A 13,881-nucleotide genomic window follows, 5' to 3' on the forward strand; every position below is an offset into this window, starting at 1 on the left:
CAGCCAGCGCTTGTATTAGGGCGTCTTACGGGACCCTCAGTAAGGCTAATAATTACTTAATGTTCTGCAATGAAAGACAGTGATTGTATACCACCGACGAACGCTGCAAGAAACATAGCCAAACTTTTCTTGAAAATGTGGTTCAAATAACCCACGTCGGGGAACAACATGCGTTATGAACGCTCGGGGCTCATGGTCGAACTTGAAGTCTGGGGGAATAAATTCACAACCCTCTTGTCATCCCCGATGACACGGAACCTCACTAATTAGAGCCATAGTGAACATCAGATATCTGAAAGGTAATCATCTAGGAACTCACGCGGAGTGAACGGTTGTCCTTTGGCTTTCCGAATACTAGTAAAATAGAGAGTGCCAGAGCCCTGGTGGCCCTTTAGACGGAAACTTACGTCCACATTGCCTTGTGGAAGGTTAATCTAAGCAAAAACAATGAGATGAAGTGAATGCTACGATAATTAATTGTACTCACCGAGCCATTTATCCAAGGGTTACCATTCAAATACCAAGCAGGTTCAAATCGGATCGCATCTCCCAGCACATCCTTCAGTTCTTGATTCTCCCTAACCGTCTGCATGATCTGCTTCACAACAGAGCTCGATAGCTTCTCTTGGTTTGTCGCGACGAGTAAAAATGCAGCCCAAGCTGAAACCCCGAGGGTGGCGAATGCAAGAATGAACGGCCAACGTTTCTGTGTTGTCGAATGAGTAGAATGCGTGCACGTAGATGCTAAACGCGAACCTGAACGCGAGGAAGGTCGGTCTTAAGAGGAGGCCTGGTATAATATAGCCTTGGTTTTGAAGGTGCGGAGAACGTCTCGACATGAGGTTCTTCGGTAGGAGGAGGGGGTCGCGGCAACTCGGTCACTGTCGCATAGCTCCTTGATATAACTCTTCTGTCCAAAATCGAGAGATTTCTTGCGTGTCGAGTGATGGACATCATTTTGACAAGCAAAGGACTTGCCAGTCACTAGGAGAAAGCAACCAAAATCCTGATATGCGGCGTAGCACAGCCACATCAGTTTAAAGGTTTGTTATGTCGTTCAACTTGAACCGTGACCTTCCGTTGATCAGATCGTCCACGTCATTTTGACTCTTCAAAATTTGAAAGCACGCGCTCATCCAGCGCACAAATATGTTTGCAAGTCACGATAGGCTGCTGTTACTACCTGCACCACACCCGTACCGCATAAAGCTCATGTCGGTCTAGCCGGCCTTCTCAAGTTCTCACTGATGTCCAGTTGTTCCAGTTTGACCCACCTTGGTTAGGTGTCCGCAACTCGGATCATAAGTCGGGATAAGTTTCAGTTATCTCTTGGATCAATCTTGGTTTGGATCGCAGACTAGGTTACCCAATGCGGATACTGAGGTGATTCCCGGTTGACTACTAATCTTTTTTAATACTGCGTGACCAGTGGCTCAGGCTCGAAATTGCCTACTTCCAATATGGAGGCTCCGAGAGCTTCAGCGATTTCGAAGTTGCAACCCCAACCGAGTGCAGATGAGACGACTCTCGCCAAGCTAGGATACAAGCAGGAGTTTCACAGGGAATTCACTCCACTAGAGGTGAGCTTGATTTCAGACTCGTCCATGTACGCGTCGCAAGCTAACAACTGCAGGTGGCTGGACTTGCTTTCAGCTATGTTGGAGTGGTTCCTTCTATAGCGTAAGCCGTCACTATGACACAAGTCAATTGAAATCGCATCATTAACGATAAAGATTCGTTCAGCTCCATGCTCTTCTATGCCATACCAAATGGTGGGCCTTTCGCTATGGTTTGGGGTGTAAGTTTCTATCACACGTGAAAATTGTTGTTTTGTGAACATCTTACTTTCCCTCTGTGCAGTGGGCAATTGCTTGCCCCTTTATCATGTGCATCGGGTTGGCGATGGCAGAGCTCGCATCAGCAGCACCTACTTCTGGTGGTGTATGTCATCTACGCTGCGGCTGTTTCACACTTGACTCAACACAATCTAGCTATACTATTGGACTTACTCGCTCGCTTCTCCTCGATGCCGCAATTTTCTGTCGTGGATAGTCGGCTGTAAGTCCTATATTTTGATGTAATATGCAGCCAGTCCTGACATTTACAGATTCGAATACTGTACAGATTATCACGGGAGTCGGTAAGAGAAGTTTCATTTTTCCAACGGTCTTCCTCGGATCATGTGGGTTAGCTTCCATAGACTGGGCTTGCGCAATTCAAGTCACTGCAACAATCAGTATTGCCTCCTCTGGCCAGGCATACACGACTACCAACCGGCAGCTCTAGTAAGCTCGACTTTATCCAGATACAACACTCTTCATAGTGATTGTTACAGTGGTATATACGCAGCTTTGGTTTTGTCACAAGCTGTTCTCGTGAGCTTCGGTACCAAGGTTTTGGCAAGGCTACAGAGACTATTCACGTTGGTGAATGCATCGTAGGTTTTGTAGAGTTCGTACATGATCATTGTTTCAAATCTTCCAATAGCCTCTGCTTCATAATCATCATTGCGCTTCCGATCGCAACGCCACCAGATTATCGCAACAGTGCAAATTTTGCGCTAGGGGATTTCGCCAACTGTATGTATCATCGTCCAATTACGCTCACAGCTCATGATAAACTGTAGTGGCCGGCTGGCCATCTGGATTCGCATTTATTTTGAGCTTCATGGCTCCTCTTTATACAATAGGTAAGACCATATCTCCTCAAATTATCGCTCCATGACTATCTTTAACCTACCAGGGGGTTTTGATGCCAGCGTTCATATGAGCGAGGAGGCCTCAAATGCCGCTACTACGATACCATGGGCAATAGTAAGTTACACTAGAAATGACTAAGTGTTATATTTATCCCACTCAGGTCACTTCCATTGCCGCATCGGCCGTTCTTGGTTGGGGTGTGTGGAATAACATGTCACTCTGATCTTGATGACATATTCTAATACAGGAATCAACGTCTCACTTGCCTTTTGCATGGGTACTGATATCGGCAGCATCCTAAGTAGCCCTACAGGCCAGCCTATGGCACAGATCTTATATAATTCGCTCGGGCAGAAAAAGACCCTGGCTCTATGGTGCTTCATTATTTTAGCGGAGTGAGTTTTAGTGTCGTGTGGCGTATTCACAGCCTAATCATAGAGCAGGTACATAGTAGCATCGAACAGCCTCCTGGTTGGCTCTCGCCAATCGTTTGCATTTGCTCGTGATGGAGCCCTCCCATTTTCACGGTATCTGTACCGGATAAATCACTACACAGGAACACCTGTCAATACAGTTTGGTTCGACGCCATTTGCGCTCTGGCAATTGGGCTTTTGTCGTTTCTGAGTACCGAAGCCATCAATGCGATCTTCACGATTTCTGTCACAGCATCGTATATCGCTTACATAACCCCGATCACAACCCGCTTTGCGTTTAAGAATGATTTCAAACCCGGCCCATTTCATCTGGGGAAACTGGTGGGTTAATCGGTAGCGATATATTCCTGAACTCATATGTCTGTGCAGAGCTTACCAGTTGCCGTGATCGCTGTGGTATGGATGGTCTTCGTGATCCTGGTTTTCTTCTTTCCCGCGACCCCGCAAACAACGGTACAACAGATGAACTACACAGTTGTGGTACTTGGAGGCTTCATGTTTCTGGCAATTTCCTGGTATTATTGTCCAGTGTACGGAGGCGTGCATTGGTTTGATGGGCCCATATCCAATTTTACATCGGTCATCGGAGGTGAAAGCAGAGACGAGAGTTCAACATCGGAGAAGGAACAACTTGAAGTAGATATCTCTGTTTCAGTGGTGGATGTATAAGTAGTGTTCTTATACCATCGTGAAGGCATTGGTAGACAAAAATGATACATGGTAATCAAGAGTCTGTGGATGACGGGCGTCTGTTATGTCGTGTGTTTTGCGCAAGCGTTTTGGATTTCGAGGTCTATTTGCTGATGTGTAATGCATGAAACAAGTGAGATTCCAGTGTCGCTCGCCATCGACGACATTTGTAGTACCAGTGTTCATGTGCACTGGGTGACGAATCTAAATAGGATAGCCCGTGGTAGTTTCCCATCCATCCGGGATTGTCCAATTGGTGTTACAAACGAAGTCCCAGTCCGTATTCCGAATGCTCTCTTTCTGCGCGTCGACAAAAGCATGAACGGTACACATTCCATCTGGATTATCTTGACAGCCGTTTAGATTTGCCAGCGGCACAACACCATCATTAACGATCACACGAATTTGTGGGTCGGGCTCCGTGGAGCATGACAGGACTACGAGAACATCAAGTCGAGTTTGGAAGAATTGCAGGATTACTTACGCTGGAACTGTACGTTGGTTGCAAATGGAGCAAGCTCCGCTGACCTAAACGTGCGCCGTTTTGGTATATGATCAGTAGGCAATTGTCCCATCGCCGCAAAGCTCGAAAGATTCAATGCAGTAAGGACTGTCAATGAATAAAAATCAAAACGTTTTCCAAGTTCAAGTTCAACAACTAGCTGACCATTTAATACCACAACTTCATGCGTCGCATCGACATAAAGGCTGTTTCCAAAGGGGAAGGTGACGGCGTTATGAAGCGTTGCATTAGTGGAGCTATTGTGCGTTTCAATCGGCGTTTGAGTGAGACGAGACACGAGCTCTTGCACATAGCCAATTCCCAGTGCCCTACTCACAGGTGAGCCCCAAGCTACACCGTACCTATATTTTTCTGTCAGAATTCAATTTTCGGTGGCAAGCGAAGGAGAGAGTGCACCAAAAGTTAATATCATATCTGGTTCAGATCAGCGGCGTGCAAACTACATAGAGGAGGTTTCTCACGAGTAATCGAAGCCTTCCCACTCATTCTCCGTGAAGAGTTCGCAGAACTTGGAATAACCAAGAGCGACCGTCTCATAGGCGCACAATTCTTGCATGGCGTAAACATCTCGAACATCCAATTCAAATCCATCAAGGTATTGCTGCAAACGAGGAACGGTATCCTTGAGATACGCTGCTTTCCAAGCATCAGCAAGGGGTGCGCCGCGGTAGCCCCGATTTGGATCGTCATTGTTGGCGCAAGATTCATAAGGGGCAAGAGTATTGTTGAACTGACGTGTACACATTATCACGAGTATCTTAGAGTAGTTCAAATGACTTACACCTTTGGCTTCAATCATGATCTCTTGTTGATATTGGCCCTCAAGAGGGTAACCAAAAAATCCGAGAGCAAAGTGTTGCGCAGAGTTTAACATCCGGGTTCTTCATACGTTATCTTCAGAATGCAAATGATCGATTCTTTAAATACTTACTGGGATTCTGTTCTGAACACAGGCAAGGTATCTGTTTCGCTGAAATTCTGAATGGCATGGTCAAATTGAAAATAAAGCAGGGAGACGCGGAAAATTTACCTTGAGAAGAAACCCGTATCTCATGCGCATCGACACGCCGAGATCGTCTATACGAACATCACAATCTGTTTTTGTATGAAATGATGATCCGCTTACACAATTGAGACCTCCCGAAAGGTGTTAATCCTGACAATAATTGAGCAATGAAGCACATTCCGATAACATATGGCGGTTACCTTCATTTCCTAGCTTGTATGTCCTGTGAACGTAGAGTCAGATATCGGCTACCTTATCCATTTTCTAGGCGACCTCACCAGTCATCTAAAAATGAAAGAGGCCCAGTAACTGTGACATTTTCTGCATTCTTGTTTAACCTCGAGGCAAACCCACTCGGCCCACTATCGCTAGCTAATGTGTAAACCCTCTCTCAGAAACTACTTAAAATTTTACATGTGGTCGACTCACTGTAGTCAGCCGGGTATCGTGCACCGTGACGATGTAGAAGATGCACACCAGTAATGCGGCAAGTATCAGGGGCTTCTGGACTAGAATCAACACCAAATTTTCCACGTTGTATGGAGTACCACGGAGATAAGCTTCCCCAGCTACGGAAAATATTGAAATCCTTCGTTCTGGCCTTGGCGCTGTCCTGAGAAAAACGTGTGGGAGATACAAGGTGCGCCACACCAGAATGCAAAGGATAGGCAGGAGCTGTAGCAGCTACGCCAGGCTCGGCACCTGCTTGTGTTGGACCTGGATAGCCGACACTACATAACTACAGCTCCAGCCTTGAAAACAACAGCAGCTAGAGAGAAACGTGCCTGGATGGAAACATAGAGGGAAACGCGTTGGTGGGCTCGGCTGGAGGGTATTGATGCCATTCAGGTGTTCCTACGTCCGTAGGAAGAAAAGCAGTGAAGGGTGAAAATAGCAAGCATGATTGGTTTGAGGAGGCATATCGTGCAACCACAGCCAGACATATCAAGAATCCTGCGAAGAAGCCAGCGCCGACGCGTAAGAACAGTGACCGCCCCCCATCGCTAAGGTATAAGGAAGGCGATGTATCGTCCAGGTAAACTCGACTCTGGTCGCCCACTCTCTTAACTTCAGGTGTGAACACTGGGAGAGTGAAGTCGTGTCGTGAGTCCTGCACCTCGCAGCCATGAAGAAGGCTATCATCATTCTCTTTGAACTTGGGCCTTTGGGGATGACTTTTCGACGCGACATGTTCAAGCAGTGGCATCTTGTACTAAAGTAACTAGGTCAGTTCCAAAAGGTGTCATTCCATGTTGTTGCTCGAAGAACAGTACCCGACTGAAATGGCAAATCTGGGTTTGAATTTGGATGTTCGACGAAACATACGCGTGTTCGATTGTTCTTTTAGCCAATGGGAAAACTGAACGACTTCATTGATGCGGGCAGTGGGAACCATCGTATCTAGACTCACTCGCTAATTAGAGAATGGCTCCTCACCAATCAAACAGATGTTGTACTTACAACGTACTTGCTTGCTCGTGTACATCCTTACAGCGACTATGAGAGTTTGAACTGGAGGCTGTAGGAAGACACTGACGGTGAGACTAAAATTAGATACTGATATCGAGTACACAAACGTCAGTCCGGCTCCCAACAGGGTGGGAAACACAACTTCAAGTCCCCATGAACCCATCCACCGGCCTCAACTACCATACTTCCTCGACATTCTCAGGCCAAAGGTTATCGCCCTCGCGCGTACACACTATGTGCGGTTCTGCCACCTCTCTTAAATGTCCATCGGTGAGCTACTGGAGCTGCTCCGAATTCTGCCCCCGAGCCTCGGCGCGCTTTCACCTCCCATAGCCTACGAAAATCAGCACCGACGGATTCCGTGATCTCAAAGAGGATTGATAAGAACAAGCAACGAGGGAGGGAATGTCGACTGCAGCGCGGTGAGGGTTTGGCGCTAGATCTTGGCGTAGACGTGCTAGTATCCAGTCTTGATGTGCTGTAAGTCAACCGGCGGTGACATAGCTAGTGACTGCAGGAGCAGGCAGGATGTAAAGCATGTCTGTTGAATGGTAACATATGGTTTTTAAAAGATAGAGAGCCGATCTATTTCGGAATGCACACATCACTGAATCATTGATCGATGATCACTACTTATATCTCATTTTACTGCAACTATCACCACTCTCGCGTGAGAGGCCCCGCATCGTTAATATTGAAGCCCTGTCGTACTTTCGAGTTGACTTTAACATCTGTTCAAAAGCACGCCGGCTCTTGAGATTGGGAGTCTGGAACAAGAAAATCTTGCCTCAATTCTGCAACGAGATGTATATGTTGCATGCCGTGTCAGCAAAAGTACATGCGAACCCCTTTAGAGGGTGTATAGCCTCCGACACGAATGGAGTATGGGAATGCTAATACTGGGGTGACAAGTGATTAATAGCCTGAAACAACAAAGATGAACAGACAACTGGTGCGAGTAAGAATTATGGGTAGCTAGCGGCCCCCAACGGAAGGCGGCGTACCACGTCCCCTTGGACGTCCCCCTCGTCGTCCATATCCACCCCAACCTCCGACATAAGCGCCCGGACCCATCAGTCCTACACCCCCAGGCTCACCAAATGTAGCGACATTGCGCTCTCTTTCTTCCTCCCTACGATTTCTACCTCCGCCACCTCGCCGTCCACCGGTGCCTCGTGTTGGTGGCGGACCAGCTTGCGTTGAGGATGATAAAGAATCGAAAAACGATTTCGTTGGGTTATAGGCAACCTCGTCTTTCTCATCCTTTTTGTCCGTTGGCGAGTCACGGTCGGAGGAAACGCCATTCTCATTATCACCATCCTTCTTCTTTGGTGCAACTGCCGTCTTGTCAAACCGAGCGTTGGAGCTCTGGAAATCGAAATCCGTCGAAGGCACCTTGATATCTTTTGTCTCTCCACCATGAGCGTGATGACCACCACGCCGGCCACCACGACCTCCATGCACGGGCGCGGTATTTCCAGATCCACGCAAGTCTCCCAAAGCGCGCTGAACTGTTTCCATTGATGCGGCAGCAGTGTGCACCGAACTAACACGACTCGGGCCAGTACTAGGCCCTGGCGCATCATTCTGTGGCACGGCGGAGGCCATCGGAGGAGCTGGCTCATCTTGCACCGGCACAGGCTGAGCATAGGCGGGAGCCTGAGCTTGTGGCGGTGGGGGCTGAGCTACGACAGGCTGTTGGTATTGAGGACCGTATGCATTGTACTGGGATTGTGTTCCAGGAGCGGACGCCTACGATATTGAATTACTATGATGTGCTCAAGGTAGGAGAACATCACTCACTCCCAGCACTGCAGGGTCATCGTGAACACTACGAAGCGGAGCTGGTTCATCGACTGCAAGATCTTTGACCTCAGACGCGCGAAAAATTATGTATTGGTATGGTTCTTGGACGGGAGGAATGAATTCCGAGGGTGGCCTGACGCGAGTTGGATGTCAGATTACGCGTCACGAGGAGAAGGCGAGGCAGAAACTGGAGGTGTTACAACAAGGGCAATGACTCACCTTCTGGACTCCGTACCCATAGAAAACACTAGCAGCCATATAAGACCATCTGGAGAGCCGCAGAAAGTGAAACTCACCATTTGAGAGTTGGATCGTGGATGCAGCGGGGTCAATACCCGCCAGTATTCCTCGATACCGTACATCAGAATGAGATATGAGAGAAATTGGTTTTCTGAGTAGTAGTGATTAGCAACAATTTCGAAATGAGTAGAAACCCACATACCCTATAAAGCTCAGCGCCATGGTCGTCGTCAAAGGCTAGAACTGTAAGGAATTGCTTTCTGTATTTCGTATCACCGCTGCTCGAATTCGGCCTTTTTGAAACGGAGCTTCAATTAGTTTCAACACGACCTTCCTACTTTGGTAGCATAACAATTGACCTTGAAGCAAGAGTCAGGAACTCAGGGTAAAGCTGAAAAGTTCTGCCAGGGGCACATTGACTATCTACAGGGTCGGAGAGGCGATTTGCACTGGTGCATGACAGTTCGCTAGTCACTGGTGAGTGGCTGCAGGTTGAAACTGAGAAAAGCGTATTTACCTGAAAGGTGCAATGCATCTGTGAGTTTCACATTGATCTCCATTGAATTAATCATCATTGATTTTAGTGACCGGACACATCATCGTATGATTCAAGGTCAAGGACTACGGTGCTATACGTCGATGCCCCAACGTTTGATGAGTTCTTCAAAGTACGGGGGATTTCATCTGTCCACCTGTGGGTTTCGGAAGAAGCATCAATCATGCGTTTCAACAAATTGCAAAATATGTTCTAGGTAAGTCTGAGGCCTAGTGCGACACTCTTCACGTTGAAAACCATAATATGAACCGTATAGCTTCGGACTCGCCGCCTGCTTGCTTCATGCCACGATTCGGACTGGTAACTATCACAAATACATCATGCATTCTACTTTTATATACTTGCAGATAGTTCTTCTACAGTTCGCAACCAAAACCATGCTCCTTCATGATACCAGGGGAAACTTGAGGGTAACCGCCCAAACTTTTAAATAAGTGTGCACCCCAAATTATGGAGACACGTAAAATACTGTCAGGCACCGAGACAAGGATACTACAGCCTCGAAGAGCCCAGTACACTAACCTACAGTTATGGTGCGATGCTAGTATAAGTATGTGAGAGACAGGAAATGCGATATAAAAGGCTACACGTGCTATGTGATGTGCATGTGATCACGACCAGAAGTTAAAAGAAGTCACGACCTCTCCAACCTTACTGCTACCCCTTCCGCCTCTCCTTTAGCTTGTCCAAAGTCTGGATCCAAAGCTGTCACACTCTTTTGTCTGGTGTCAGCAGGTGTTACGGCGGTAAGATGTGGATCTATTGGGTCTGACGGAGGTCCAGAGGTCGTGGTTGAAGTCGGCGTGGAAGTCGTAGCAGTCGTAGAAGTGTCCGGATTGAAATTGCGGAAAGGGGATGGTGCCACTAAAGGGCGATGGAATCGAGCACGAAATTCACTGGGGTGGGGCTGAGGAGGTTCCCCAAACCCACTGCTAGCAGGGTCGGCCATATCAACATTTGGGAATGGGGCAGTCGATGGTCCAGGAATAGAGCCATCTGCAGCTTTGGCTGCAGCTTGTTGAGCGTAGTGCATGCGACGCTAATATTTGGTGAGTTATTTCGGCAACTATGAGATACAGTGGTTCATACTTGATGATCCCATTGATCAAAGGCTTCTGCTATGACTGGTTCCAAGGAAGCGAGTTCTTCGCTCGTGATCGCCAATGTCCTTAGAAGATGTTGCTTAAGAAGGGGTGCGCAGGAAAAAGATAGGAGTAGCGTCGAAGCAAAATTTTGTCCACCAGTAAGTTGTGGAGGTGGTGCTTGAGGGAAAGATGGGTCTTGCGGGTTCATTGGATGCGGCGGGTGCGGCATCTCATGGGGAAGCACTTGTTGATACTGGCCGTCTCCATTTACTCTGTACTCTTCCATCCCCTGCATCATATCATTGGGCATATCCAGGCCTAGCTCTCGCATCTTTCGCTGTTTAACGAGACTCCGGTGTTTACGCTGCCGTTCCCGGGCGGCGGCCCTGACTCTTTCGCGCCTAGAAAGTTCCTCGGGCGACATTTCTTGACCGGTAAAAGTCGGAGTGGGCGGTTGAGATGGCTGAGGCTGGGGAAGAGGCTGGGCATCCGTAGGTTGTGTAAATGCCATTATTGCATTGATGTTATTGACAGTACGATCACGCTCGCGTTTCCTGCGCTGCCGCTCCGCAGCTTTCTCTCGTTTTTGCCTTTGTTGGGGCGTCTCATTTTCTCGCGAACGTCTACGGGAAGACGAAACTGGTGTGAGGGTGCTCTGTGATGGATTATGATGAGCCCCTGGGTCCATTGCATGCATTGTCCAGATGTGACCGAGCCTTAGATGTGACGCTTGTTACGGCGTCTTCAGCGAGGGTGACCGTCGTCGTGACAGAGAGTGACGAAGGGGGGACAAACACAGTTACGCAGAACAACTAGTGAGCGTGAGAATATGTTACTAAAATAGTCTGATGCTTTGTTCAGCTGTAGTTCGAACTTGTATTGCATGCTAATTCGACATTAATATCCTGCCAGTCTTCTTCAACATGCTTTCACGTCCTGGTCCGACACCTATCCACTCAATAGGCGTGCCCAAGAAATTCTCAATGAACCCTACGTAACTCTTGCATTTATCTGGGAGGTCGTCAAACGATGTTATGGAGGTTATCTGGGTCTTCCATCCAGGAAGTGTCACATAGACCACTGTGACTTTGGCCAGAACATCAAGATCGGCTGATGGATTGTGAACGATGCGTCGCTTTGTCCTATGGTCAACTCACCTGGGAAATATTGGAGTTCTTTGTCGTCGATCATGTACTTGACCCCGATTTTGATGTCCTCTAATTCATCCAAGACATCTAGCTTCGTCAAGTTGAGCGAATCATATCCATTTATGAGGCATGAGTGCTTCATGACGACAAGATCCAGCCAGCCACAACGTCTCCTTCGGCCTGTGGTAGTACCATACTCCTTTCCAACTTCTTGGAAGTGGACGCCAATGTCCTGAAAATATGTGAATACATAAGTATGTATTGTTGCAAGAAGACGAACGTTAAGCTGCTCAGTTGGAAATGGTCCTCCTCCAACCCGAGTGGTATATGCCTTGATAACTCCAATGGTGTGCCCAATCGCTTTAGGAGGTATGCCAAGACCAGTGCATACACCACCAATTGTGGTGGACGATGAGGTAACGTAGGGGTACGTCCCGAAATCCAGGTCAAGCATGAGCGCATTTGCACCTTCGACAAGGACCTTCTTGTGCGCTGCCAGCGCGCTGTGAATATACTCTACACTATCGACAACGAAAGGCTTTAGTCGCTGTGCAAGAACCTACGTCATGTTCAGCGACGATACTTAACGGGAGATCATGAGAGATACGACCTTGTAGCGCGCAATCTCGCCTTCTGTATCATATTCGAAATGACCATAGCGTTTAAAACGACCCTCCACAATTTTGCGAAACTTGTGAGCAAAGGTATCATGATCAAAAAGGTGATGCACTCGGAGGCCCGAACGAGAGGCTTTCCCGGAGTAAGCCGGGCCTATCCCTTTCTTCGTGGTTCCGATGCTGCAGGTTTGTTAATGATAAGAATGGAATGAAGAATTATATGTTCATACCTGGAACCACCAAGCTCCACTTCCTTCAAGCCGTCTACGATTTGATGAAAATCGAACACAAGATGAGCTCTATCTGAAAGAAATATTCTGTTCGAGCAGTTCAGGCCTGAGTAACCTGGTCATCGCTAAAGCACATTCGACCATGATGAAACTGACCTTGCTGTTCCAAGGCGTCCAGTTCATTAAAAAAGGAAGGCACATGGACAACGACTCCAGAACCAATCAGTCCCACACATGTTGGGTTTACAAGGCCTACCGAATTGATAGATCAATACCATACAAAAGACTATGAGAACTGATCACGAACCGCTTGGGAGAAGATGGAAAGCAAAGGTAGTCTTCACCTTCTCCGGTCCAATGGGGACAACGATTGTGTGTCCGGCATTATTACCGCCTGCGCATCGCGCGCAGACGTCGAAGTCAGCCGATAGGATATCGACCAGCTTGCCTTTGCCTTCATCTCCCCATTGTGAACCAAGAACGACAGTTACTGCAACAGGATCGGTAATCAAAGGTCGGTGGTGCTGAAAAGACTGACATACCGCTCATGGACAAAGGAGCTTCTGTGATACGGGTTGAGTCAGTTGGCAGAAGCTGCGATGTGGAAAAGAAATGAGATCGATGACTTGATCATCGGACATCTTCGGATAAGTCTGAATCATCCGGAAAAGGCAGTCAACACCCCGTTCCGTTGACTACTACCACCACCACTGACCAGGTTGAACATCATATGCCATTTCCCTCGAAGCCCGTCAATCTGTCACCGTTTCAGTCGAGGTTGAAGCGATATCCTGCACTGTTCGGTATTCCTTTTCTTCTCATCGTAGTTGGCGCCTCGTTTGGTCTTCAGACTTTCACGCAAACTCGATATGACCTACAGGACCACAAAGTCAAACAGGTTTGACTTAATCATACGGAATCATATCATGTACTTAATTTCTCATAGATGAGCAACGAGCAAGCTCTAGGTCTCGATCGCAAGAAGAAAAAGTTTGACATTAGGGAGGAATACTATGTGAGTTTTCGTTAAGCAAGTTTTTCAAGGTCTTACTAGTGTGAATGTATCAGAAATTAAGTGCTGCTGGAGAGCAAGATTGGGAACCCAAAAGAATTGCAAGACCCAATGACTTCCCGGAACTGGGTGTTCCCCCCACCGAGCCTCCAGCCAAGTCTTGATATGTCTCAGAATGCCGGCTGTGAATCGCTACACTCTTAGCCACTCGGCGTCCCGTGCTCGATGCAACCTTCGCTCCGACTTGTGTGATAGGCGATACCTCAGCTCTCGTAGCAGTGGGAATACGCGGACATAACTCACTGTTGCACATCAACTCTACCGCATACGACGATGCGCAGATCAGGAGCGAGTGTACCTTAGT

The 13,881-nt window shown here is 47.7% G+C and overlaps 7 protein-coding genes across 7 annotated transcripts; 2 read left to right on the plus strand and 5 right to left on the minus strand.

Moving 5' to 3' along the window:
* Positions 1–218: 218 nt before the first annotated feature.
* On the minus strand, positions 219–858 carry EDB93DRAFT_1048426 (cytochrome oxidase complex assembly protein 1-domain-containing protein; the record flags this gene model as incomplete). Its single annotated transcript, XM_041444649.1, has 4 exons — positions 219–262; positions 320–434; positions 488–706; positions 757–858. Coding segments are annotated over 4 exons (480 nt in total), but the record flags the coding sequence as incomplete, so codon positions are not given.
* A 219-nt stretch (positions 859–1,077) lies between these two features.
* EDB93DRAFT_1232243 (amino acid/polyamine transporter I) lies at positions 1,078–3,803 on the plus strand (the record flags this gene model as incomplete). The annotated part of the gene is made up of 14 exons (XM_041451298.1): positions 1,078–1,580; positions 1,634–1,680; positions 1,744–1,798; positions 1,861–1,941; positions 1,992–2,058; positions 2,108–2,285; positions 2,336–2,437; positions 2,488–2,579; positions 2,627–2,689; positions 2,743–2,813; positions 2,860–2,896; positions 2,947–3,094; positions 3,143–3,455; positions 3,504–3,803. The coding sequence occupies exons 1-14, from the start codon at positions 1,461–1,463 to the stop codon at positions 3,801–3,803; spliced, it is 1,674 nt and encodes a 557-aa protein (XP_041303649.1). The 5' UTR covers positions 1,078–1,460.
* Positions 3,804–3,807: 4 nt separating this feature from the next.
* EDB93DRAFT_1305556 (phosphoglycerate mutase-like protein) lies at positions 3,808–6,560 on the minus strand (the record flags this gene model as incomplete). The annotated part of the gene is made up of 13 exons (XM_041454746.1): positions 3,808–4,261; positions 4,309–4,434; positions 4,492–4,688; positions 4,744–4,761; positions 4,809–5,077; positions 5,129–5,228; positions 5,279–5,325; positions 5,378–5,424; positions 5,474–5,503; positions 5,554–5,576; positions 5,632–5,725; positions 5,783–6,084; positions 6,151–6,560. The coding sequence occupies 13 exons, from the start codon at positions 6,558–6,560 to the stop codon at positions 4,029–4,031; spliced, it is 1,896 nt and encodes a 631-aa protein (XP_041303650.1). The 3' UTR covers positions 3,808–4,028.
* Positions 6,561–7,536: 976 nt separating this feature from the next.
* EDB93DRAFT_831352 (Scd6-like Sm domain-containing protein) lies at positions 7,537–9,169 on the minus strand. Its single transcript, XM_041457636.1, has 5 exons — positions 9,072–9,169; positions 8,926–9,020; positions 8,849–8,876; positions 8,627–8,762; positions 7,537–8,575 (listed from the first exon to the last, which is right to left on the minus strand). The coding sequence occupies exons 1-5, from the start codon at positions 9,089–9,091 to the stop codon at positions 7,799–7,801; spliced, it is 1,056 nt and encodes a 351-aa protein (XP_041303651.1). The 5' UTR covers positions 9,092–9,169; the 3' UTR covers positions 7,537–7,798.
* An 890-nt stretch (positions 9,170–10,059) lies between these two features.
* Positions 10,060–11,198, minus strand: EDB93DRAFT_1242592 (uncharacterized protein; the record flags this gene model as incomplete). Its single annotated transcript, XM_041452035.1, has 2 exons — positions 10,060–10,464; positions 10,515–11,198. 2 exons carry the CDS (start codon positions 11,196–11,198, stop codon positions 10,060–10,062), a joined length of 1,089 nt encoding a protein of 362 aa, XP_041303652.1.
* Positions 11,199–11,301: 103 nt separating this feature from the next.
* EDB93DRAFT_1305581 (Adenylosuccinate synthetase) lies at positions 11,302–13,054 on the minus strand (the record flags this gene model as incomplete). Its single annotated transcript, XM_041454747.1, has 8 exons — positions 11,302–11,620; positions 11,668–11,890; positions 11,939–12,217; positions 12,269–12,455; positions 12,506–12,611; positions 12,662–12,757; positions 12,813–12,995; positions 13,048–13,054. The coding sequence occupies 8 exons, from the start codon at positions 13,052–13,054 to the stop codon at positions 11,397–11,399; spliced, it is 1,305 nt and encodes a 434-aa protein (XP_041303653.1). The 3' UTR covers positions 11,302–11,396.
* A 181-nt stretch (positions 13,055–13,235) lies between these two features.
* On the plus strand, positions 13,236–13,681 carry EDB93DRAFT_1254354 (cytochrome c oxidase assembly protein COX16-domain-containing protein; the record flags this gene model as incomplete). The annotated part of the gene is made up of 3 exons (XM_041453599.1): positions 13,236–13,403; positions 13,452–13,520; positions 13,574–13,681. The coding sequence occupies 3 exons, from the start codon at positions 13,236–13,238 to the stop codon at positions 13,679–13,681; spliced, it is 345 nt and encodes a 114-aa protein (XP_041303654.1).
* Between the last annotated feature and the right edge of the window lie 200 nt (positions 13,682–13,881).

Source organism: Suillus bovinus, assembly GCF_016758785.1.
Source record: "Suillus bovinus strain UH-Sbo-P2 chromosome Unknown EDB93scaffold_72, whole genome shotgun sequence".
Lineage (NCBI taxonomy): Eukaryota > Fungi > Basidiomycota > Agaricomycetes > Boletales > Suillaceae > Suillus > Suillus bovinus.

Bases quoted from the DNA above. Each gene is read 5' to 3' on its own strand.
- EDB93DRAFT_831352 (XM_041457636.1), bottom strand. From the start codon at position 9,091: ATGGCGCTGAGCTTTATAGG. The intron at 8,763-8,848 runs GTGAGTCATTGC...AACTCGCGTCAG, and splicing joins ATGGGTACGGAGTCCAGAAG to GCCACCCTCGGAATTCATTC. The intron at 8,576-8,626 runs GTGAGTGATGTT...TCAATATCGTAG, and splicing joins ATGACCCTGCAGTGCTGGGA to GCGTCCGCTCCTGGAACACA.